This window comes from Polyodon spathula, chromosome 5 (genome assembly GCF_017654505.1).
Source record: "Polyodon spathula isolate WHYD16114869_AA chromosome 5, ASM1765450v1, whole genome shotgun sequence".
NCBI lineage: Eukaryota > Metazoa > Chordata > Actinopteri > Acipenseriformes > Polyodontidae > Polyodon > Polyodon spathula.
In genome coordinates, this window is record NC_054538.1 from 57957839 (window position 1) to 57984687 (window position 26849).

The 26849-nt window shown below is 36.4% G+C and overlaps 1 protein-coding gene across 1 annotated transcript; it reads right to left on the reverse strand.

Moving 5' to 3' along the window:
- Window positions 1-871: 871 nt before the first annotated feature.
- LOC121316096 (protein jagged-1b-like) lies at window positions 872-26553 on the reverse strand. The gene is made up of 26 exons (XM_041250867.1): window positions 26234-26553; window positions 25434-25739; window positions 19432-19486; window positions 17077-17334; window positions 16586-16646; window positions 14120-14250; window positions 13859-13978; window positions 12884-12997; window positions 12644-12757; window positions 11847-11960; window positions 11370-11416; window positions 10909-11082; window positions 9304-9454; window positions 7858-8022; window positions 7215-7328; window positions 6863-6976; window positions 6656-6769; window positions 6442-6558; window positions 5877-5904; window positions 5588-5673; window positions 4863-4976; window positions 4341-4450; window positions 3992-4231; window positions 3674-3805; window positions 3269-3419; window positions 872-2841 (listed from the first exon to the last, which is right to left on the reverse strand). Exons 1-26 carry the CDS (start codon window positions 26303-26305, stop codon window positions 2390-2392), a joined length of 3654 nt encoding a protein of 1217 aa, XP_041106801.1. The 5' UTR covers window positions 26306-26553; the 3' UTR covers window positions 872-2389.
- Between the last annotated feature and the right edge of the window lie 296 nt (window positions 26554-26849).

The window sequence follows — 26849 nt, forward strand, 5'->3', positions numbered from 1 at the left end:
AGCCCCACCACTTGTTCGCTGTATTTTTCACATACCTCTTCATAGACATGCATACTGATAAATCCTCTCCTGATCGCACGTTTTTAACACCAAACTCCTCAATAATGCAATCCAAGTCATTATTTTATTACTATAACATCTCAAAAAGCTCTGCAAATGTCCATGATATACTTTGAGCGCTGGATGCGGAAGCAGCTATCTCCTTTGTTTGTGTCCGTGTCATCTCTGTGGTGCATGAGGCTATCAGATACACCCTTTTCTTTCGGCTTAATTCGGCTCCTATCGGTCTCACATAGCCATTGAAAGGTTTTCTTGGCTTTTTCCGGAGAAAAAATGACTAGAGACCTGTGCTTTAGTCCCCCCCCCCCCCCCCCCCCCCCCCCCGACATCAGACTGGAAAGGGAAAATTGTAATGTCGGACCTGGTGCGACATAGGACCACAAAGTGTTAATGTAGTGATGTTTGAATGGCTAAATTGTTTGACATTCTATATTGTCGTATGAGCCACTAGGTACATGACTAGCCAACATAAATTCTGCAGGGGTTTGACAGTTCATGCATATATATATATATACATATATATATATATATATATATATATATATATATATATATATATATATATATATATATATATATATATAGGGTTGGCTGGGTTTTACCTACTACGGTATGGTAGATTGGTGCTAATCAGGGTCTGTGAAACCAGATAAATTGACTGGATACACACATGCCAAAAAAAAAAAGAAATTGGATATCCAATTGTGACACAGAATTTCTCCTTTCAAAACTAGGCATCAAATTTATAATTGATTGTCCATTATACTGAACAGCAAACAGTAAATAAATCCACTTCAGAACAAAAACTGGATCCTCTTTTTATACAAAATATTTAATAAATATTACTTTCCAAAAAATATTGCCAGAAACAATACGTCAAATTTATTCTCAAGTTTGTAACACTAAAGTCAGAATACACAAGGGATCTCCATGATCTCAAGGGCTAACGAATGAGATTAACATATTAGAGTATTTAAAACAAAAAAAATAAAATAAAAAAAAATATGCACTGCAAAAGCACTGATTCCTCAGTTAGGCAAGCAGTGTAACTTGTGGTGATTCTACTACAGTGATCCTAACAGGGATTCAACTGTTCAAGTATTCAGTGTCTAGCTTATTACATTTTGTCATTTTAAACCAGTAGATTCAAAAACTGAAAAGAAAAAAAAAAGTTTTATCTGCAACTGGTTTATTATATTAGCTAGTGGGGGGCAACATTTAAAAACAAAAATTGCTGTGCTTATTTCTAAACTCTGCACTTATTTTACATGAAACCATTAACCATTTAGCTACACAATATTTTGTTCCCTTAGTTTTTTTTTTTTTTCTTTTTTAGCAGACATGTCTGTCGCTCAGTTTTCCTAAAACCCAAAGCAGCAAAATTATACTTTTTTTTTCCACATGCCTTAAGTACTTACACCAAAGTGTCCTGGCAAAAAGGATACTATAGAAATTATTCCAAACATCTGACATTGTACAAAAACAGTTCAGGCATAAATGCCCATTCTATTTCTTAAATAAACTATTCTTTCTAGAACACTTCAAATTTTGGCATTTAGGCAACATGAAACACAATTTCCATCAAAAATAAAGAAGCTGTAAGCTTACAAAGCTATCAAGACCTTCAAATCTAAACAATACATATAAATAAAAAAGAATGGTATTTTAAGGCTCTTGATTATTAAGTTAATAAAATCAAAAATATACACAGTGACTAATAATAATAAAAAAGGAAATATTTACATATCTATACAAAGTTCTAGTTTGATACTTTCAATTCTTCATTTTGGCAGCAACTGCTGACATTTTTTTACCCTCCCAACAAAAAAACAAAATATAATAAAAATAAATAAACTTTTTCTTGATGGCTGCTGTGGTTTGGAGCTGCAAAGGCACTTTCAAATACAGAACTAGTTGTACATCCACAATAAAAATTAAAAAAAAGCCCATATATAAATACTGAAGTTCCACTAAAAAAAAAAAAAAAAAACCCAGACTACTTGCAAACACTTTGCAAAACGTTTACACTAGGGGAATGTCTATTCAGCTCATAAATACTTTTAAAACATATCAATCATATACAGCTGCAACTGGATTTACAAGAGGGCACTTTAAACTAGTTTTGCATAGATGTGAAATGCAGCACTTGGTATGCCAGCCAACCACAGCAACTATCATTGCCAGTGTAAGCCAGCTTGTCAAAACTTAAATTAACACAGGGATTCTATGTAAATAATAACGTTAGGACAACTATTACACAACAGTTTAAGAACTACAAACTCAGCCCTCACTGATAGTGAATCGCTATGCACGGCAGCTCTGCTGTCTGCTATACAATATATTCCATTCGATTTAAGCTCTGTGCCGTTTCTAAGTCTCTGTTATCTTGTTTATTTGTCCAGTTTGGATTTTTTGTGGGAGTGGTGTGCGGAGTTTTCTCTTCTCTGTCGACCAGTGTGTAAGCTGGCTGTTTGGTAAATCTTGTCTTCTGGTGTTTATCTATGTCTTCTTCGACTTCTGAATTATGCGTCCTAATTTTGGCAATTATTGAGTTTTTGTTTTCATAATCTTTAACGGGGACACTGCTCGCCGCGTGCTTCTCGATGGGGTTTTTGATTTGGTTGAGTTGTTCGCGTACATTGTTTGTAGTGTTGTCCTCGGTTGCTGAGTGCATGTGATTGCTCTGCTTTCTTCGTCTACGCATGCACCACAAGAAGACTGTGACCAAAGCAAGGATCCAAATGACAATGAAAACAGAACTCAGCAATGGCACCAAATAATCTGTTTTTAAAAAAAAAAAAAAAAAAGCAAGCAATAATTAACATTTCACTTAATATTTTGTCAAACTCTGATGTAACTCAGATAAGAGCTTAAAATAAATCCAGCTTTTAAGAAACTTATTTATACCCTATTTATATTTCACCTGACATTTCAAAATCTACTAACTACCTACTTGTTCTTTTATAAAAAAAGGACCAATATTTTCACTTGCATACAAGTTACGGATACATTTTGAGAATTTCCTCCTGAATTATGTTGTATATAATCTGTGTAATTGTTTAATCAAAATCAAATGGAATATTCTTCAGCTAAAATCAACTTTAAAATTACAAATTATGTGGCTATAATGAATAAATAAAATGTGTTTGGAACCACCCCCCAGATGTAAAGTGAAAAACTACTACTACTACCAATAAAAGCTTCTTACCAGTTTTGTTCTCAGAGTCTCGCCTCTGTACACGAACTTCAGCAATACCTCCAATAATAGTGTTGTTTAGGTCACGTTTACTGACGATGTCAATAATTCGATCAGTGATGTCTTTAATGGGATTCCTGTCCTGTCTGTGGACATCTGTGGACTGAAAAAAACCCCCCACCCCCACAAATTATATATATATATATATATATATATATATATATATATATATATATATATATATATATACATGTACATAATATATATATATATATATATATATATATATATATTATGCGCACACATACACACTATTGAAGGTTTTCAGTCACGCCACTGTACAATAAATACAAACCAGGATAAAAATATTTGAATTCAGATGGTGAAATCAAAAGAAAAAATAAATTATATACGTACTATTGCCACATGGATTTCATTATTGGCAGCAGGCGAGGGTTCACAGTCCATGTAGACAGAATATTCCACGGAAAGGTTCTTCACAACATAAAGGTGCCTCAGCTCATTGCAAATATGTTCTGTGGTAAGCCCCTAGAAAGAAACATACAAGATCATCAGAACAGTTTTACAATAATATTTTTAACTGTCAGTATTTGAATAGGCTTTCTTAGCAGATTACAACAATGTGTGTAATACTGTATCAAGCTAACAGCTTCACTAATAAAACAAACTGCACTCAACTTTTAAGAACTCTTAATGCCTTTAAGAGTTACTTACTGGTGGCATCATCTCCTTATTAAAGGTGAAAGTGATATTTGCACAGCTGTCGTCCAGGAAATTGGACGTGGCGTGGCATTTGGTTTTAACTGGTGGCTGACTGGAAGGCCAGCAGTCACCCAGTCCAGCACACGGAGGCACAAAGCAGTGGTTATCCTTTATCGCAATGCAGGTTTGTCCAGCAGGGCACTCGTTGCGACCCTTACTGTGCACTCGACAAGACTTATGACCACACCACACCTGAAAGAAGGCAAAGTAACATTGTAAAAGATCTGCATGTAAAAGAAATGTACATTATAAAACTGGATATAATTTTATGAGTACATTAATAACTATAAGCTTTATGTACCTTTGTACATGTGACTTTTCCATTTAGACATTGGCATGTATTACAGTCTTCCTCCCATCTGGAGCCGTCTGATGTGACACGACCTTCGGCAATACAAGGCCTTCCAGTAACTAACAAGAAAAAGAAAAACAAAAAGGTTTTAATTAAAAACATGGTCAGGTTCAAAATGTCCTTAACACCAGTACTATTTTTTTTTTTTAAAGCTTCCTTTATTAAGGAAGAATCCAAAAGCACGTCTTAAAAAAAAAAAAAATCCAGAGATCACATCTTAACTCAGGAAAAAAGCAAGAACGTTTTTTTGCATTGTTTTTTTTAAACCTGAATGGGTATATCAGCTTCCCCCAATAGCTCTGTGTAAAAGGTGTGCAACTGCTTAAGGGATAACTAACTGATGGCACTGGAAGAAATACCCCATTAACAGATCTCAAACACATCAAGAGTCTACACACTATTCGCGCACTCCCCTAAGGCACAGGACACGGAATATGACAAGGAGACGAGAGTGTATCCACAATGCAGTACCTTCTTGACATCTTGGGCCACTTCGACCAGTGGGGCAGATGCAGCGGTAACTATTAATTTCATCCACACAAGTAGATCCAAACGCACATGGAGAAGACTGGCATTCATTGATATCTGGACAAAAAAAAAAAGAGAAAAGATAATTTCAGGATAAGCTTACTCTTGTTTATTTTTAGCCAAAACAAGTTTAACCAGTATTCTTCCCCAGTGTAATCAGATACAGACCTACACTATCTCTTCAGTCACTATCAGATTAATAATGCTGACCGTGTTTAAATGTTTCAAATTACAGATCAAGGGAATAAAAAAGCTAAAACTTTACTTCACTTACATTTTGTTGTGCAGTTGAACATTATTTATTCAGACAACAGATTTGTTAACATTCAACAGGTTATTTATTCATGTGTGAAAGTTGTTTTGTGTTTTATTTTAGCTTTCAAATACTTCTGGATCAATACTAACATTTTATGGATGCAACTGCTTGTGGAACACCAATTAAATGGGAATGAGCACAAACCACCTCAGGTTCTCAGGGTGGATTACACGTTTATAGGTGGATCGTCAGTTCAGGCTGAAGAGCATTATGATTTAACTTCTTATAAAAACCTTCCTGACTAACAAAACTGGAAATAACTGACAGCATCTTTGTTCTTGTAATTCTTAACTCTTACTTCTTAAATTGACACAGCATTAAGAATCAAGTGATGCTAAATTTTAATACTTACTTATCCGGCAGTCTGGGCCAGCAAAGCCTGGGGCACATTCACATCGGTACCAGTTGTCTCCATCCACGCAAGTTCCACTGTTGTAGCTGTAAATAGGAAAATAATGTGAGTTTCAAAGGTTCAGTCTTTGTGTTCTACTATAATTTCTAAAGTCACTGCATTAAGCTACTCTATAAATGCTGTGATATGTTTACCATATTGCAGTAAGTAATTGCTGTGCTTATACGTCCAAAAGCGATACAAACTTAACAAATTACTGTGTAAAAATATGTATGTTGAATTTACTTACCAGGGATGTGGGTTGCAGTCGTTGGTATCTGTGGAACAGAAAGTTATAATTTAAAAAACACAGAACAAGAATCATAAAACCAGGTTACAACAAGGTTTGGGGTGAATGTAATGGTGTGAACCATGGCCAATTTTATGATGCCAAAGATGTAGATACTTATTACTCTATACAGTTTGCAAAATATACTGCATTACCTTCTTAAATTGCTTCCAGGTTATCATTAAACATTGAAAAATACATTTTTAAATGTATGTGCACAGGAAGAAACCCTTGTAAAGCAAGTAACAAGAGGATATGAGTGGAAGCAGACATGTTGCTGTTAGGCCAAGAATGTACAGAAAGCAAGATAACATCTGTCTTCATTTATCTACTTGGCAACTTTCTCACACCCAGGTCCATACTATCACACACTGCTTTAAAAAAATGGGCTCATGTGATGGTTAACGTCTAAAAAAACCAGTTCAACTTCTGATTCCAATTTCATAACAGAGCAACAGGATGAGCTATCTGTTAGTGGAAGGGGGGTGGGGGGCGGGGGGCAGGCAGGTTTGAAAAATGTACTTACTCTGTGTGCAAGTAGCTCCTTCCCAGCCTTCTTTGCATACACAAGTGAAGGAATCTCCGCTCACTACACAGGTGCCTCCATTCTCACAGGGGTTTGGCAGGCAGCTGCTGTTTTTTGCTGCAATGGAAGTTTATTTTTTAAAAGTTCTTGCTCAAAACATCATAGACTTACAAGAGAAACATTAACAAGTATTTCTGAATGAACTATAGCGTACCTATGTTGCAGGTAGCACCATCCAATCCCGGTGGACACATACACTTAAAGGTGTCTCCCTCATCATAGCACGTTCCACCATTGTTACATGTAGCTTCATCGCACTGGCTTTCACCTGAAATAAAAGTAACTGCTGTTAGCACTATCAGAACATATTCAGTGGAAACAAAATAAAGGAAGAAATGCAAAATCTAATATCAGCACTTACTGGAGTGGCATGTTTTCCCCTTCCACTCATTCTTGCACTCGCAGAAAAAATCGTTAACCAAGTCTCGACATGTGCCTCCATTGTGGCAAGGTTTCACGCTGCAGTCATTGATGTCTGAAATTAAGAAACGTGCTTAGCTAAATATTTTAAAACCGGTTTTGCACCACATGCACACAAAGATCAATCTTTAGAAAAACAATCACACAACATTGCAGTGTTATCAAGTTAACTGCAGCGTCATTAACAGTGACTTTCAATTTCATTGGAATATGGGTGGATTCTATCCCATCCTAAAAACACACAAAAATCTGAACCTGTATGCATTAAAAAGGAAGCAGAACAAACAACTTACTGTTCTCGCAGTGAACTCCTTCCCAGCCATCACCACAGATGCACTGGTAAATGCTCACTTTGTCAATGCATGTGCCACCATTTTTGCAGGGATTACTTTCACAATCATTGATGTCTACAAAGGATTTAGAAAACATTTTTAGATGCAAAGTTAATGCAGAGGTTGCAGAGATGCAAAGGTTCAGACCGTTTGTACAATTATCAAAAAATGATACGGCCTTAAAAATTGTATGTATGAATTTCCAATTACAGTACTTTTAGATCTTGAACAATAAATAGTTCCCCATCCACAAGTGGAAAGGCAGACTTCTTGGTGCAGTGGAAGGCCATTAAACAACTTCCACACTGACTGGCTGGGAAGTTATTAATCTTAATGCCGAAACATTCACCTTGCTTTAAGCAAGCTTTATCTGCACACACTACAATGCCCACATTACCCATCTAAGTGGGTGGTGTTTTTCCAGGGACAGCCTGAAGATTAGACCAAACCTCCTCAAGGCCAAGGGAACACCAATCTGCATCTTTCAAGGACATATTTAAAAACCTACAGCAAACGTGACGTTTCAAGTATAACGAAGGAGGTCACTAGCAACCTCATCAGGTTGTATTCTCCAAACAATAATAAAATACTACATGAATCTTACTTTCATGGCAGTATGTTCCAGTAAAGCCTTCTTTGCATTCACAGGTAAATTTGCCTCCTGCCTGACTTTTGCATCTTCCATGTGGCCCACATACATTTGAGGAGATGTAACGGACTCCTTCCGGTGTGTTGTTAGAGGCGACTGCAACAGTGCAGCTATCAATTACTGCAAAAACAAAAGTGTTAAAACATTAAGCTCTCTCTCATATACATATTATGTAAGGTACTGCACGCAGGAAATAAAAATGTACATTATAAATATCATATGGGAGATATTGAAATTGGAGAAGGAATCTATGAAAAAGACCTAGGAGTTTTTGTTGACTCAGAAATGTCTTCATCTAGACAAAGTGGGGAAGCTATAAAAAAGGCTAACAAGATGCTCGGATACATTGTGAAAAGTGTTGAATTTAAATCAAGGGAAGTAATGTTAAAACTGTACAATGCACTAGTAAGACCTCATCTTGAATATTGTGTTCAGTTCTGGTCACCTCGCTATAAAAAAGATATTGCTGCTCTAGAAAGAGTGCAAAGAAGAGCGACCAGAATTATTCCGGGCTTAAAAGGCATGTCATATGCAGACAGGCTAAAAGAATTGAATCTGTTCAGTCTTGAACAAAGAAGACTACGTGGCGACATAATTCAAGCATTCAAAATTCTAAAAGGTATTGACAGTGTCGAACCAAGGGACTTTTTCAGCCTGAAAAAAGAAACAAGGACCAGGGGTCACAAATGGAGTTTAGAAAAAGGGGCATTCAGAACAGAAAATAGGAGACACTTTTTTACACAGAGAATTGTGAGGGTCTGGAATCAACTCCCCAGTAATGTTGTTGAAGCTGACACCCTGGGATCCTTCAAGAAGCTGCTTGATGAGATTTTGGGATCAATAAGTTACTAACAACCAAACGAGCAAGATGGGCCGAATGGCCTCCTCTCGTTTGTAAACTTTCTTATGTTCTTATATATATTATATATATATATCTCTATTCGCTTGGAAAGGAAACACTTCACTTAGTTTAAAGCAACACAGATACTATCCACCTCTGTGGTTGGTCTGACCTCCAGTCTGTCATTCACATAACACAGAAAGGGAAGCCCACCAAGTAATAAAGAAGAACACACAGAATTGCTAACATATTGCCAGATTTCAAGGACTTGGGAAAATTACCCCCCCCCCCCCCCCCATAGGTATTTCTCTAGAGGCTCTATGCAGAGGCAATGGAAGTGCAAATTAAACCAAAATTATATATGCACCTTTCAAACTGTAACAAGCCCTTTGAGATATTTATTTAAATTGATCCAACAATGAGCTACTCCATTACTCAATCTCACACCATGGTATGCAACAAAAATGTTGAATGTTTTCAAGTAACAGAATAGGATTTTTTAGCTTTTTAAATAGAAACTGTTTCAGATAATTTGTTAGAGCCAAAATTTAAATAAATACCTTCGCATGGTGTAGTGCGGCAATGGTCTTTTAAGTGTGAACAGTTTTTTCCTTCGTAGTCTTCAGGGCAGCTACAGAAGTAGTCTGTTGCAAGGTTGTAACATTGTGCTCCATTCTGACAAGGGTTTGGTTCACAGTAATCTATATCCAACTGAAAACAACAACATGAAAACTCTAAATGGCACAATTACAAATGCACTTTCTCCATATAAACTGACAGTTAGGAGTAAACAAACATTATAGCTGCATTTCTGAGTGTAGTCATTTTGCAACCAGCACTGCTTGTGGCATGCTGAATGGAAATTACTTTTCCATAAGAACCTCTATTCCTAAAAATGTGCTGTTAATGTGCTCTTAGGACATCCCTGGCACCTCCAACTCTGAGGTGCCCTGAAAAGCTACTGTCTTTTTCACCATTTAAAAAAAAACTTGCTGTGATTAGGACCCTTTCCTGCAACAAATGAAGCATGGGATGGGTACTGAGACATTGTCACAATTATATTGGTTCAAAATGCATGATGAAAAAGAGTGGGGGAAAAAAAAAAAGTTTGGGAGGCATGACTAGAACGCTGTGTTGTAGTTTCTGTAGGGAGACAAGGAGGAGTGCTTAAGACTTCTGTTCGTTGCTTAACTTTTAAAAAGGCCTTCTGTATATTATTTATCAATACGTTATATCAATTTTTTCCCCCACAATTGACATGTACATATTCCCTGTATTTTATACTTTTGCAAGTTTTTTTCCCCCTCAGGAGTTTGACAAACCACAAATTCAACTCGTTCTTTATTTATTTTACTTTCGATTGCCAAGTTCATTACACCACACATTTGGCTGAACAGTGAGATATAAATTTAGATAACAAAGCTATTTTTGAGAAATAATTTTGGGAAGCTCTTGATTGTTGAGGAGATTTGTGTTTTAGTACTTTGCCAGTGTTTTACCTCAGGTTTTTTTTTTTTTTTCTCTCATTTTCTCATTTATCCCAACCTGTTATATTTTTTTCATGACTTTTTTTTTTTTTTTTTTATAACTACCAACATATATCTATTCGTTTGTTGCATTTCCTGCAGTTACAGAAAAACATGCTATCCGGTTACTGCAATTGACATTTTATTAGTAACCATTTATCATTTAATAGAAATCTTCCTTACCTGTGTCTTTTTTTTTTGTAATTACTTGGAGCTAGTTAGGAGATTTATTGTATTTTAGTGTATCTTTGTGACCTGCGGTTTTTCCCTTTTTTTAAACTGTCGGTTTGTTTGTTGTATATTGTGGTTACCGACGTGCTTTTTGTAAATTAGAAACCTATCGAAGCATGCTGAAAGACAAATTCAACAATATATAGCTTTCAACATTGCCTTGTGAAAAAACACACAATCTGGAACAAAACCAGAGATGACAATGTATGAAGTTGGATATAATCGTGATTAAAGGAATGTATTCCAAAAATTGTCGAATTCCTGTGGCCAGGGAGGTGGCAACTACCCTTGGCAGCAAAGAGGTTAAACTACAGCTGACTGAGTACCTGGTATTTAGTGTACAGTTAAAAAGAAAATTCCCTGGTAAGAGGTTCCAATATCTACAGTATGAATTTCACCAATGCTCACCTGACAGAGGTTTCCAGAGAAACCAGCAAGACATAGACACTGGAATCCATTGACTTCGTCCTGGCAGCGACCTCCATTCAGACAAGGGTTGCTTGCACATTCATTGACGTCTTTCTCACACAGCTCTCCTGCATAGCCGGGTGGACAGACACAACGATAGCCATCAACTAAATCCTGAAAGAAAAAAAAAGAAACATTATAAAAAGATCACCATAAAAGGGTCCAAAATTAAGATTCTCCTGGCAATCAAACGGGGAAGGAATGTTTATATTAAATCCAAATCTTCTGAAGTGCAAGATTTTTCCACCATTGCTAAATAGCATAACAACTTAATTATGCAAGTTATCAGTGTTTGAAAGTAAAAGTGACACAGCCATGTGTTAACAGTTGCTATTTTTAAACAGCTGCAAATCAAAAAGGACAAAAGAGAAAACAAAAAGGCCACAGCCAAAAAAACCTACCCTGCAGGTTCCACCATTCTGGCACTGCCCATGACAGTCATTAATATCTGTAACAAGAAACAATTCACATATCTGATCGTAAAACGGCAATACACTTTTCAATTACAGAGAAAGAATTCAAAAGACTCCCTAGCTCTGCCTAGATAAAGCTGTTGTCAGATTTCCTGCATGCTTTCCTTTAGATAAGCTTATTATAATGGGAGGGAAACATGAGCAATTCTCTCAGTGCAGTTAGTGAAACTTCACATGATTGTTATAGCCAGGTTATCAGAATCTAGCTTGCTGTGGACTAATGAGTTTGATAAAATTGTATATTTTCATTCCAGACCGACTACTCCCTTTCTATAATCAGTTCCTTAGCTTGATACTTTAGTTGCAGATTAACTTACTGGAGAGGCATTGAACACTGTAGAAACATTAAAATTTGCATTCAGTTTGGACAACATGGTTATGCATATTAATATACAGTTCACTCACTGGTATCACAGTTTTGGCCATTCCATCCTGGCATACATTCACAAAAGTATCCACCAATTAGGTTCCGGCAGGAGTTAGCATTCACACAAGGTTTGCCATCACATTCATTGGCATCTATGTTTCCAAAAAGTAAATAAATAAATAAATAAATCTTTAAAACATATGTGATTATCATATGTCAGTCATTCCTTATTTAATTTGTAACGGTATGCAGACTTTACTTGTTGTCAAAAGTAATTAGTGAGACAGTATCCAAAGTTGACCATGGTGGGAAAACATATCTTAAGTTAGTAAATTAATTCAGTTAATTATGAGTTTAACTAGTAAAATAAGGCTTTCATTAGGAAAAATAAGAATTATAGGATTAAATTGCAAAGAGAGTTGTTCAAACATCTCCAATGAGCGCTGTGACTCTGGATGCCCTTAACTGCACTTAGTCAAAAGGGACACACTGAGAATGCAGACAGCTCATTCCTTATAATATCGTCCGAGTTCTGAAACCCAGCTGTACCCTCCTTGTTCTGGGGGAGTTGACATGACTGTGAAGGTGCAGGGTCTTTCCCACAGGAACCCAGAGTAGAAAAAGGCTTATTACATTCCTAGCTGTGTTTGTTGTTCTACTTTTGCTGGCTGGCACTGTGTAATGTTACAGCACATTTCCAACATTTCTCAACATTTGTTAACAATTATGCTATGATTTATTAAAAAGAAAACAAACAGAAGATACATAGCTAGCAGTCATTCAGTGTAAACAGAAAAAAAAAAAAAAAAAAAAAAACGCAAGATAGATAGCATACCTATCAGACATGTTTTTCCAGTCCACTGTGGTGGGCAAACACATTTAAATCCGTTAAGCAGATCTTGGCAGGTTCCACCATGATTACAAGGATTAAAGGCACAGTCGTCAATATCTGCGTTAAAAAAAAAAAAAAAAAAAAAAAAAAGGTTGTGTTTAAAATCATAAGCTTGTGTAAAATGAATGAATGAATGAATTAGTCTATCTTTGACTAAATGTGTTGCCAAATAAAAACACTTACTGGTCATGCAAGATGGCCCAACCCAGCCAGGGGCACACTGACATTCATATCCAAAACTTGTTTCTACACAACTTCCTCCATTAGAGCAGGGATCTGAGAGACAAGCATGCTCCGCTGGAAACGTAAAAACAAATAAGTTTCACAAGTGCAAAAGTTCACCTCCCTTATTTTCTTTACCAGCTTGCTAAGTTTCTCCCAGTAACAGTGCCCTGCCTTGCCCATTTTGGACCACCTAAGCTTCATATAATATAACCAGGGAAGAATCAGGTTCAAATCCTATCATATTCTCATTAGCTGTCCGTGATTTCGCACAGGCAGGAAATCATCTTTCATGCTAAGTTGACCTGATCAATGCACCATGACTTACTCCAGACTGTGCTGGGGTCTTAGGGTTTCATCCTAAACACATTTCAACACTATAGCCTGGTATGGATTCCTACAGAAATCAATTAGGGATTTACAAACAATCACTAATGGTTTATTTAAAATCAGGGAATTCCAGATATGTGTCAATGTTAAATCTTTCAGAAAGTGGATGTCTCCCGAGCATTACACAAAAGGAAACCATGTGTATAACACGAAGGCAATAAAGCTGTCAGCACTGAAGGAAATCTTTTTTTTTTTTTGTTAATAAAAATTGGACTAAAGTATTTTCACCAAGCTGAACTGTAAACAAGCCAACCAAAACAAATAAAAAATGCATGCAGAGTCAGCAAAAACAAAAATTGAAATGTACACTGAAAAGGAAAGCATCAGCTTTCACATGCTCCTACTCCACAGGCAAGTTAAGTTATTATCTTAAATAATGTTTCATTCGTTCTGCAATATATGTTCACATTAACCTATGTAAACTACACCTTACACTGTACAGAACACTGTTTTTATATCTGCATATATTCTGGTATCTATCTACGATCGGAAAAATTCATTCCAATCCCACTTGTTGGGACCCTTTTATATTTTAAAAGGCCATACCCTTTTCGCAGGTGATTCCCGAATAGCCTTCAGGACAGGAACACTGATATTTGTCAGGTCCTGTATTGCTACAGGTGCCGCCATTCAAACAAGGTTGATGAGTTCCACAGTAGTTAAGGTCTGAGAAAACAAAATCGTGATGATTGATACATAGCTGATTAAAACAAAAATAAAAAGCATTTCAAAACTAAATCATGCAACTATTATACGGTTAGCTTCCTCTACCTTTAATTCTACAGAAAGATTTTAGGAGATTAGTACCTCTGTCACAAAGCTGACCACCCCAGTTGGTTTCACAGAGACATTGCCATGGTTCAACGCAAGTGCCATGGACACATCCGGGATGCGGAATGCACTTATCACAATACTGCCCTTGCCAACCATACAGGCACCTGAAATTAAGAAGAAACTGAGTATTTTTGGTTCCTGTAACATCCTAAAACACTTGCCTTTTTAATGTGAATCCTGATAGTTTGCGGTTTTCTATAAAAACAAAAAAATGTAAAAAAAAAAAAACTGCTCTGCCAGGGTCTCAAGCCAATTTTGCACAAAAGACTGACTGTTCTTGGAGACTCAGCATGGTGTAATTAAGCACAATACTACACTATTCTAACACTAACAACTGAGACCGAAAGGGAGGATGTCCACAACAAATCATTGTAAAGACTAGGTCAGATTGGACTTTAAATTGGAAAGTCCACTATAGACAATAGCCAGACAACCAACAGAAAAAATAAATAAAATTATTAACCAAGCTGCAATTGTAATTCTAATAAATGAGATTATTATGAATCAAAAGCCAATAGGCCACATTATGCAAAAATAAATAGATTTAGCCAAGAAACTATTTTGTGTAACCGAGAAAAACAAACAGCTTTTGTGCCATTGTGTGAAGGTTACAACTGCAGTCATTTTTATGTTGGTAGGTGCCTTTAAAGATACTCCTATGTTCTCTATTTCTACCAGTCCTTTTTTATATTAACATTTAAAATGTGGCAGAATAATGTTAACACTACACAATCACATTGTTTCCGACCACAGGCACAGCCAACATGCCCATTTTGGAATGCAGGAAGAAAACTAAGATTAACTTTTTTTTTTGGAAACATCAACATCCTTTGTAAAAAGATCTATCACCGCTCCCTGCAAAACCCAAGAACCAATGAATTTTATACATGTTTAGTTCTTTTACAACAAAAAAAAAAAGAGATCAGTCCCTCTGCCCTACAAAACAAGCCAGAAAAGGAAGCACAAGTTCATTAAAAAAAACAACCCTGAATAACATAGTAATTCAAAGCAGTAATCTCAGGAAAGCCAGTCTAGTTGTTGTTTTTTTAAACATTTACAATAAAGTTCTCATAAGAAATTTGACTAGTGCGCTGAGGTGATGAATCATAAGCATCTCTGGTCTTGTCGCATAACCCAGCTTTAAAGTACACAAAGAATTTTTTTGCACTAAAGCCAAAAAAGGATATGGCAGAAATGTTGGGTCGTGTGGGACTTAAGTTTCCTTACAGATTAAGATAAACAAAACATTTTATTAATATAAAATGACATGATTATTGCACTGCTTACTCTTTGTATACAACTAGATAACATATATACATTTAAGTTGTCTATTAAAAGCTAATGAATGCTGTATGCAATTCATTTTTTTGAAGAAAAAAAATAAAACCACAAGTTGGACAAAGCTATTGCAGACAACACTCAGCCACCATGAAACCATGCAAATGACGTGTGGGAAAGTTGCACCTTAAGTAAATATGAGAACCCATGCGTGCCTGAACAGCAAGTAGGAGGTGCGCCTAAAACCTAGTAACAAAGCCTGTTTTTCTGATTAGGATGCAGCTACCTCTGAAGGTCATGTTTATTCTGATGTCAACCACACAAATCAATGTTGTTGGGCTCACCGATTCACTCAGCTGGACTAATTACTTCAGGAGACAAAGCTAAAGCTGAATAATGTTATAACCAGTTAGCAATTGCTCATCATAAGAGGATTTTTTTTCAATCACAGTTTGAAATTAGAAGTGTTTCTGCACTTTCGAAAATAAAGAATAAATGAACAACCCAAAAGTCACAAAACACAAAGTGTTCACATGTAAACATGTTCAACTGCACAAACACTAACTCTGCTGCAAATTCGGCAGAAACTTGATATTAAATCAATTCCTCTTCATTGGTCTGTAATTTGACGTCCCTTTTTAGGTAGCCGACAATCTATAGATGACAGCAGAAAACTATTGTTTGAGTATTAATACTAGGTTCCACCATGCTAATTGTTAAATTGCTTTGGGTACATCTAGGAGTTCTGTTTTCCATTGTTTCTTGGCCAGAATGGAAACAACTTCAAAGCGTGGCAGAAAAACTTTGCAATCATCAGTGTCTGCTGACAAGATTCCATCCCAGCTATTAACCTCTCAGCACTCACAGCCTGGCTCACAACAGCAAAGGGACCGAGAGATCTTACTAATCCCATTTTGAAAAATGTTTGACTTCTGCCCATTTATTGAATATGTAAGGCGGGGAGGGAGGGAGGGTTGTGATGTTACAGCCACAGAACATTCACCATGATCATATGCCCTATTATAATGCAATGATGTGCAAATTACCAAGCAAGAACAAATGTCACTCTTAACTTTGAAAGGGTTAAATACAAATTGTTGTCTGGGGTTAATCCTTTGATAAATGTGTTAATGTATGTTAAAATGTTACTAAGCTGTTTACCTGCACTCTCCGGGAAGCTTACAGATGCCGTGTTCGTTGCTGCAGCCCTGACGGCAGATAGCTAGAAATTAGAGAGAAACAACACAAGTCAGCATGTTGTCAGCTCCCCACATCTCCTAACTCGTGGGAATGTTTTAATCTCTAACCAGTGCAGTAATCCTACCAAATCCAAGACTTATCTCAGCTCTGCTATCGTTCTGCTGGAAACAGACTGGGGTAGGTGGTGCCTTGCGACTGCAAATCCACCAATTCATTTTCTAACAATAGAACTCCCAACTATAAATAGACAACATGCATACAATATGCTGATCTAAGATGGAAGGTAGATTAGCAATATTTTTATACTGCTATTGCAAAAAAACGTTCTGCACGAAACTATTCCTTCCCCGCCCCCACTTCACAGATTACAATTATTCTAAAACACAGATTTTTACAGCTGGAGTTTTGCAGTCAATATTCATCATAATTGTGAATACGCGCAATTACTGTACCTGTATTGCAATCCGGTCCTGACCAGCCCTCCAAGCAGGTTTTGTTGCCATTGTGATCACAGGTATAATGTCCAAAGAATGCATCCCTTGGCCGACAAAACTTGTTGCAACCAAAGCCGTAATAGTGCTCATCACAAGTTACTCGAATCTGGTACTCAAACTGGCCAACAGGGCCGTTGTGTTTTAGAGTTTGCCACTGACGATTCGGGTTGATCATACCCGAGTGGACATCCTTCTCAATCACATCTACTCCAGCATCTGTTCCGCAAACAAAAAAACAATTTGAAAGGACTGCAGGAACGATAAAAAATGATGCCCCAAAACTGCTTTTATTTAGGACTGTTCTGAAAAGGAATGTACTGCCCTCTCTGTGAGGTAACGGTTATCGAAATTTCAAATTTTAAAACACACACACTTCTCTTCTAGCTAGGTTATCAAATAGATGCAATTACAGGTGGCTGTAAGACAAACCGATTTAATAAGCTTTAGTTCTCTTCAATCACACATGTTTAATCAGTGAATGCTATTTCCTAGTCTAATATTACTATCTTCAAAAGGCCATGCCTTTCATTTCCTAAATTCAAGACAGAACCACAGTTACCATAAATTACAGAGTAGCAACACCAGGCTGCTGTGCAGACTGCCGCTCATTGCTATATTCTGGTACCGAGACAAACTTTATAGGATAGACCTGAAATGTCAAGTGCTTGCTGCTCCCAAGGTTGAGGTGTTAATACTAAAATGTCCTCCTAGATGGCAAAGATGTAGACATTTGACACAAAATCTAATTTTGAATTTGGCCAAGAAACACTGTGTGAACTAACATCAATTTAGATCTTGAATTACAACCCTTAATGGTTCCTCAACGGAAGTAAACAGTGGGATTTGAGCAAATCACTAAATGGCTTTAGTTCTTCAAAGCAGATTCCCTAGCTCAAGTGTTTTCACAGAGCGTTCAGAATTTGTACATCTCACCTCGGTCAAGCACACTTTTTTTTTTTAAATAAATCTATTAATAGCTGCTGTTTTCTGGTTTCTTAAAAGCAGAATGTTAAAATTATAGTCTGAAATAATATTTCACATTAGTCTGGAATACTATACACATCTGTGGTATTTCACTCTGTGTCTGGACGGTGTGACTGCAATGAACTGACGCTACCTTATGACCTGCTGCCAGCAGCACTTGACTGTAGGGTGAAGATACATAAAAAGCCATCCAAAATATCCCAGCACTTCTAGAAAAAGGACGAACCTGAGAGCAAACTGTTACTTTATAATCACCCCTGAGAAACGGTCATATCTTAAATTTCTTGGATCTCAGCCTGGATCTCAACTGTAGAGGCGCTTTGTCAGCAGGGCTTAATGCTTCAGATGAATTCAAGTGTCCCTGTTCAGCAGATACCTGTATTTTTATTATGAAAAAATTGTTTTCTGTTCTGGGGTTTTCTGTTAATTGCAAAGTGTCTGGGCTTTTTCCATAAACCAACATTGTTTTTAACATTAATTTTTCTACTTTAGCTACATAAATAAACCACAAAGTGGCTGGTATGACAAACATAACATTTGTTTTATTTTGTACTTTTGGCATAATCAGCATTATACTGTGTACTTTTGGTATGCTCAGCTTTTCACACATAATACTGTATGGATCTGCAAGAGATTCAAGATACAAAAACATACATATTTAAAAGGATTTGCTACTCAGTTAAAATAGGGTAATTTTAAAAAATGATTAAATAAATAATCCACACAATGAAAATGGGATGCCACGGATCCCCCCTCCCCCTCCCCTCAGCAAGGTGTCATTTCATAGATTATATAACTTCATAATTGTTTGTGTTTTTTGGGGTCCACTGCAAATATTATGTGTACACAGGTCGTAATATACAGCTGTGCTTGTAACTTCTGGCAGAGGCCATGTACGATTATGACCCGAGCTAGCACCTGCCATTAGCCATCAAGAATATAAAAACATTTTCATAACCAAGTAAAGCGTGCCTCCACAACCCAACAACCCCAACACACACACTCTCTTTCCTTCTTCTCAGAGCCCCACCTGTCAGCACAAACTCTTCAACTCAGGGAATAAGCTACAGTTGGGGGAAGAAAGAAAAAAATAAAACTTCCAGCCTTGTCTTAACCAGAGTTGCTCCCAGGCTAATAATGGGCAATTCCAGAGTGTGTAACATGTTCTGTTGGAACCGAGAAAATTGTAACTGATCTAAGAAAGATTTCCAACTCTGTGGAGAAAGTGAAAGATCCTTGATTACAAAGAAAAAAAACATTTTTTTTTTTTTTTAATAGAATTCTTGAACTTTCATTCAAATATAAAAACTAAATCAACACATTGCTTACCATTGTTAGTGTCATTGTTGAAATCAAGGGCTTCGACCATCAAAGTGTAGGACCTCTGTGGAATAAAATAAAACAAAATTGTCAACAAAAATATATATATATATATATATATATATATATATATATATATATATATATATATATATATATATATATATATATATATATATATTTTTTTTTTTTTTTTCCACACTAATGTATTAGCAGGGGCTGTAAATCTTCTGCAAAGACTGATTATATGATTATTCACCATGTAAGTCTACATGCATTATCAGAGAACAGATTATGGTTTAGACAGATGTGATCCTCTTCATCTCATGTCTCCTTATCCAGTCTGACTAAACAGACATCTCAATTACAGCAACTCTAAGAAGTCTCTAAGAAGTCACTGATACTTCGAGATTAAATACCCGAGTACAGTTCTACACCACAAAACATAAACAGTGGGTTGGGCGTTATTCATACAGATAGATAAATAATCCGAAAACTTCAAATTAAGTGTGGTGGTTTTTTGAAATACAGACTGTGCTTGTTTGCTGATGATAGAAAAATGCAATCCCAAACATTGACTCTTTCAATAAACGAACTATGCGTTATCTGTGGCTTGAATTGGAAGGCATATATCGAGGACTACTTGAAGATAGCTGAAGCACACCTCAGTAATGGAATCTCAGGTGGTTTTCTTTATTTCATCACCTCATTGAAATGCTTTGTCTATCTTGAGGCCATCACTGCTCTCACAAGTATCAGGTAACAGTCAAAAGTTACAAACCTCAGCAAGGGAAAGGGGGATTTTCTAACCACCAAGGCCCCACTAGACACATACTTGTCACATTTGCAAGCAAACTAGTCCCCCAATGGGAACAATGGACTTCCCAATAATGATACAGAACAATTGTGTTTTAATCAGACTCCTACTACTGTTCTTGGAAATTATCCTGCTATTTATGTGTATCTCTTTCCATCTAGATAAACAGATCTCATCCCTGGCAAGCCTATTTGTTGTGTAGGATCCATTTGCCATGGAACTGTATTTATAAACACTATATTATTTCACTGATTACTACTAATCCAAGCTGCATGGCCTCAGCATTTTGTAAGCTACTTATAATGTTACAAATTAGGAGTCATGCATGTTTACCATTCGGCGTATTTAACGCCTTTGTTCTACATAGTAACTGTACTTGTAATGCCTTTCTGCAAATTAACCTTTTTATCAATGCTGCACTGAGCACTTCTTAAACAGCCAACATAGAAAGGTAACAGCTGCCAGGTGTATGCATAACACCGTGCCCATAAATCAGTGCAAGCTTTCTCATGCCTCCGCACAGAATGCAATCATGGCACAACTATTTTTTGAATAGATATTGTGTTGTAATGACGCCTATAGTTTCACTTGCTGATAACTGTGGGAAAATACTTCAAAACACAAGCAAATTTGGGCAAGCCTGGACAAGTACCTAGTGCCTTCTGTCAGAGGGCTATTAACCAGAAAGCAATATATTAATAACTATTTAAATCGCACCTAATTTGAGAATATCAGATTTCAATATAATGAGACAAGATCTTTATAATATTCTTATAGTTTAACCATGTTATTATTCAGAGCAAGTTTAAGAACGCATCACACCCGTCCCAGATAGCAGAAGCCAACATTGTAAATTAAGAGATTAAATGCAGAGGCGGTAGCTGAAAACATTACAAGAAAGTGCATTTAACTATTTAAAATTAGTTTAAGAAGTTTGTAACACTTTCATATATTTATTAATGAGCTGTGAAAAAAAATGTAAAAAAGTATCTATACAATATACTATAATGGTTAGCCCTGAAAGTTTTTCATTTGTTTTTAAACATGTACTAATATGTATTATTCTTAACATCTGAAAGATTAAAAGTCTACTGATATTGTTTGAGAGTTCAGAATTTTGCCACTTCATCTGAATAGGTTTTTTTTTTTTTTTTTTTTTTTTTTTTATATATATTCATAACGGACCATATTAAACTAATGCCATAATGAAGCATTAGGTTTTTTTTGTATGTTTCCACACTTTAATTAGGTAAATATTTACAGCAACAACTGCAATTGAAATTCTTGAAACAAAAGTCAGGAGAATCAGTTTTTGCATTTAGTAAAGCAGTTAACACTTTATTGCCACATTAGAGATGGGATGTAAAACAAACATATCATTACTGGCACAGCTGCCAGAAAACTTTTCCTCAAAGATTTTTCAGCCAAGCCAGTCACAAAAGCCTCTGCTCCCCCCCTAAATGTTACAGCTGTCTTGCTGTTGCTAAATGATGAAGGGCACAAAAATACCAGCATACAAACTAGAAGTGTGTAACATTCATTAAACTGGGCCGATGTCTGGCCTGGCAAGCCTTTGGGAATAACGAGTATTCTGTGGATATGTATTACGCTGAAGTTGCCATTATATGAAGTAAGGCCATAGTTTGTCTGGGAGCCGAGTTCTGCTGAGTCTACTGCTGCTTCCTGTTGCTTGTCCTGTATTAGCATTATTTCTGGATGGGGCCCATTATGTTCTGTAATCCTCGCTGCAGTCAGTTTGGGCATGCTGTTGTTCTTGGTTAATATTAGTTGTGACTGCTCCTGTCTGGGTGGCCAGACCGTAATGTGTTTTAAACTCGGAAAGTACGGAGAATAAACCAACAGAGCACAAAACTAAAAATCTACACAGTAACAGGATTTATTTGATTCTCCACCCTCCACAATCATCCTCTGTAGCTTTGCAAAGACTTTATATGAAGATAACTTGCTGTATTTACAAGTAAAACTTTGCTTTTTATTAAATCACTACAAGGAATTGCCTATCAATCCACTATTCTAGCACTACACCTACCCGCTAAAGAATCCATTGATAAACTCAGTAAATGCAGGGGAGGCAAGGTTAATTGAAGGAATACCTAGTAGCCAGCCAAGCACAACAGTCAGGTTCACAAAGAGTAAGCCTAAACGAGAGGCCTCTCTACTTACTTACCTTAAGTACATAAACCAGGGCTGAGCTGGTAAAGGACTCTGAACATTTATGACCAATATTAACAAACCACATGCATCACCCCTGTCCTACATAGAACAGATACCAGCCTGGCCTACAGCACATATCAAAGAACAGTAATATTATGTTTCTACCAATGACAAACTGGTACCACACTGATAAAACAGCACCACTGGAGAACTGTTACTGGCCATACAAAAAAGTAGGCTGTATGAAAGCGTAGCTGTCAGGTGTACACATGGTTGAATTTTAGGTTTGGTGGTTTTAGATATACTCTGGGATCTGAGTTTAGCAGATAAGACCGTATTCAACTTTAGAACAAAGGAGAATAAAAACAGATTTATTGACTTACCCTGAAAAATTAAGATCCATCCACTCAAAGCCACAGCATCTCACTAATTTTCTCAATTACTCTATAAACAAAATATGCTTTAATTTCTAAAACTAAGATGTAAGCATTTCAACACAGGCCCCTATATCACATCTAGTGAAATATGCAATTTTTTCAGGATTTTGGGGTGCTTTTTAATAATAATATAAAAAGTTTTCTAAATAACTAGTAGACAGGATGCCAACATGGGCCTCAACTTTACTATTTTTCTTTCTGCAGAACTATCCAATCAGATTTTTAGTCAGCAGAATAATTTAACCCAGGCATGGAATTCTTCTCAGTTTTCAAAATAAATAAACTAAATGAAACCAGGAGACACGCAAATCAGGGAAACAGAGCTGCCAGCTTTGACTGGCTTGGAATCCGTAGCCTGACCAATTGCATGCATGTAAACCTCTTTAAAATAAAATGATATTAATAGTATTATGGAAAGCAGTTCATGAACCTATGTGCCTGTTTTTTTTTCTTTCTTTTAATTTCCAAAATAATTAATGTTGTGTTTTATATATATATATATATATATATATATATATATATATATATATATATATATATATATATATATATATATATATATATAGAGAGAGAGAGAGAGAAGGCTTCTAAATGAAAAGATACTTGACTTTACTGATACTGATCCAGCCACCACAGGTGCAGTATTCTTGGTACAAGCAGTTTCTTTTCTGAGTCTGTTACCCTGTTTCCTAGCAACTTATTCTAACCTCCAATTATTTAAATGAATTTATAGCCCACCATCTCCACACCCTTCACTCACAAGGGTATGTAAAACCATGCTCAACAGAAAGGTAGAATACACAATGAATTTGTAAATAATTCTTCCGTTACTTAGCTGAATCATGACTATACTTTCCTGCATCCCCAAATAACATTTCAAATTCAAAACACTCAACCAAACCAAAATAACTGACCTTGTGTTGTGAATTACAATCCAAATGGACAGGTAGAGGGTCACTGGAAAAGGAAGCATGCAACAGACAATGTCTAATTACAGCTCCCAGTACAGAAATATTGGAGCAGGAAGTGAGAAAAAAAATCATCAATTAAAAAAAAAAGTTGCCAGGGCAACAGGCCTTTTTCTTAACAATATGATCCAATTGCCAGGAATGCCCCTTTCAACATCTAATCCTCCCCAGGCTCAAACCTAAACCAACAGTAAAAAAAAAAAATGTCTGCAGAATAATTTGCTTAACATATTTTAAGATTATATGTTTCCATCAGAGCACTGTGTGCCATAGCACTGAAATAGTTGTTCATTTGTTTTTAAACATGTAAGGGGTCACACTTCCTTCTGCTGTATTCTATTACACCTTAAAAGTAGGTAACACGGGTGTTCAGCCTATCACAATACGATGATTCAACACCTTTAACCACTGTTTGAGGAACTATATTATTTTCCCAAGTAAGGTTGTGAAAACACCCTTGATTCCCATATCCTTCACAAATGTAAGCCAATGTCTCAACAGTACAGCCAAAAGATCTTCAAATTTAAATGAAACCTTTGATGCTTAAATCTGACACTTTAAAAAAATAAGTTAATCAAAAGCACAGTTTTTTTAAAAACATCTCCCCCTATTTACATTTCTAAAACAAAATACGTGTTTTACCAGATGAATTTCAACATACCCGACAAGTTTACGATATGACACTTTTTGTAAAAACAGTCGCTACAGCCTATTTCAAAACACAAAATAACTACTGAATGGTAAATAGATACCGGTAAATATATATATATATATATATATATATATATATATATATATAGATATAATTATATATATATATATATATATATATATTCGTAAATTCCCACTCTAAGTAACTTCGAGGTGGCATAACAGTGCACACTAGACCTTCACCTCAATGGTGCAGTAAACTAATTCACATGGTCTGAACACCTCACATTGCTATGAAATTCCTAATTAAGCGGGAAACTGACCTCCACAGTGACCAAAAAAAAAAAAAAAAACACACATTCAAAACCAGTGTCCCCTTTTCAGAGGTTAATCTTAATTCATATATGATTAAAAAAAAAAAACATTTGAACCTTGCCCTGTAACTGCAAAGTAACATTCATTTTGTTCATTGGATGAGGATCAATACACTGCAACATGGTTTGAAATGTAATGTATAATTAAGGAATGTTGTAGACGCCACAGTCAAAACATGTGTACTTATTGTCAAAGACGTGCCCCCCTTCCCTTCCCCCCGTTTCATTGGCACACAAACCGTTATCAAATCCATAAATGTTTGACAGCTGCATGGAGAAATAAACTGTTGTTTCTCAGAACGATTTACTTTGCAACCCGTTGATTGGTCAATATGTAAATCATGTTCGGGCCAGGCAGTTCGGCTCCCCACGTGGGCCCTCCTATTTTGCCTAATGGTACATTTTAACTTCATAAAATGAACTTGCATTACAAAATGTTAAGCGGCAAATGTAACTAATAATAATAATAATAATAATAATAATAATAATAATAATAATAATAATAATAAACACCCAGATGGTATTTTATCTGTGTCCTGAATAAAGAATGCCTTTATCGCAAATAAAGTAGGGAGTACCATCCACTCACCGGCCAAGCAAAGCTGAAAGGCAATACAATCCTGGCTTTTTCTTTATTCTTGATGTGCTTCAAAGAAAATGTATTTCCCCCAATGACAGGAGTAGATCCTGATCCAAAGCTGCAAGGCCCTGCTGCAGAAACTCTGGACTGGTATTCCTTCAAGCAGACTTTGAAATAAGTATCACATTCATCCCTCATACATCTTCTATCCCCAACATTCCGAGAGCCATCGCAGCACAACCCGCTCTGTAATTCACCATTCACATTCTGCATCGACAAGATTTGTAACTCGAAATGTCCGGATGCTAAAGACACCTGTTTAAAAACAAAATGGTTAAAATTATAAACCAATTAAAAATGCATCTTAAAAGATCATTTCGGTAATACAAGGATATCACAAAGCACGAGCGTGCACAAGCGCCACTAAGGATTAAGACAGAAGGAACAATTGACTTAATTCATAATGTCCAAAACAGGCAATTTCAAGCCATTATTCCTTATCGTTCATCGATTGCACTCTACAATTTCCATCTTACATCTGCGTAGACAGCAAACAAACATTATTTAAAATGCTATCATCCCCCCCCCCCAAGTAAAAACATCCAAACATGACTAAATGTTGCGTTTACAGATCCTGAAATAGCGAGCAGTTCCTTCAGATGAAAACGCTAGCTTACAAAATCACTGTCAGAATGCAGCGAGATCTAAGCTTGTTGCAAAATCTTAACTGTCCACTTTCTGCAAAACAGCTGGTAAATTACAACAGCGCATTCCCATATACACAAGTTTTCACGAAGGTCCGCACGTACCTTGGTTCGCAAGCATAGTAAAAAGACATTTAAAGAAAGAACAGCGAGAACTGAACTCCGTCTTAAAAGCATGCCGCCGTCTGCTGTTCACTTAGAAACTAAAAACTCTGGCCGACTCGGGGCTCTAATATACTCCTCCGATTTGAACATGCACGAGTGGAGAACAACAGTTTTTCAATAGAGCGTCGATTTCAAATGCAAAACAGCCTGCCTTCTTTTACTGCTTTATTCTTCTGCAGCTTTTATTAATATTCGTATTGTCTTGTTCTTCCACTCAGCTGCTACACAACAATAAAACACACGCTCTAAGTACTGATTCGTCTGTGAGTGACAAACTCGCTTCATCTATACAGCAAGTAGAAGGGGGTGGGGGAAACGCATGCGTGTCTTTAATATTCAGGAGATTAGGAGGTCGGACGATGAAGACCACACCCTTTTCTTAAATTCTGTTGTATCTTGTTGAGGTAAAACGTAAAAGATACAATCATTATCTAGATGAGAAAAAGGTAAATTAAATACATAAACACATACATTAATAAACACAGATTTATGTCGCGCTAGGTTTAATTGTAAATCCAGCAGAAATGAGCAACTAAGCTCCTTCAGTGAGGTGACT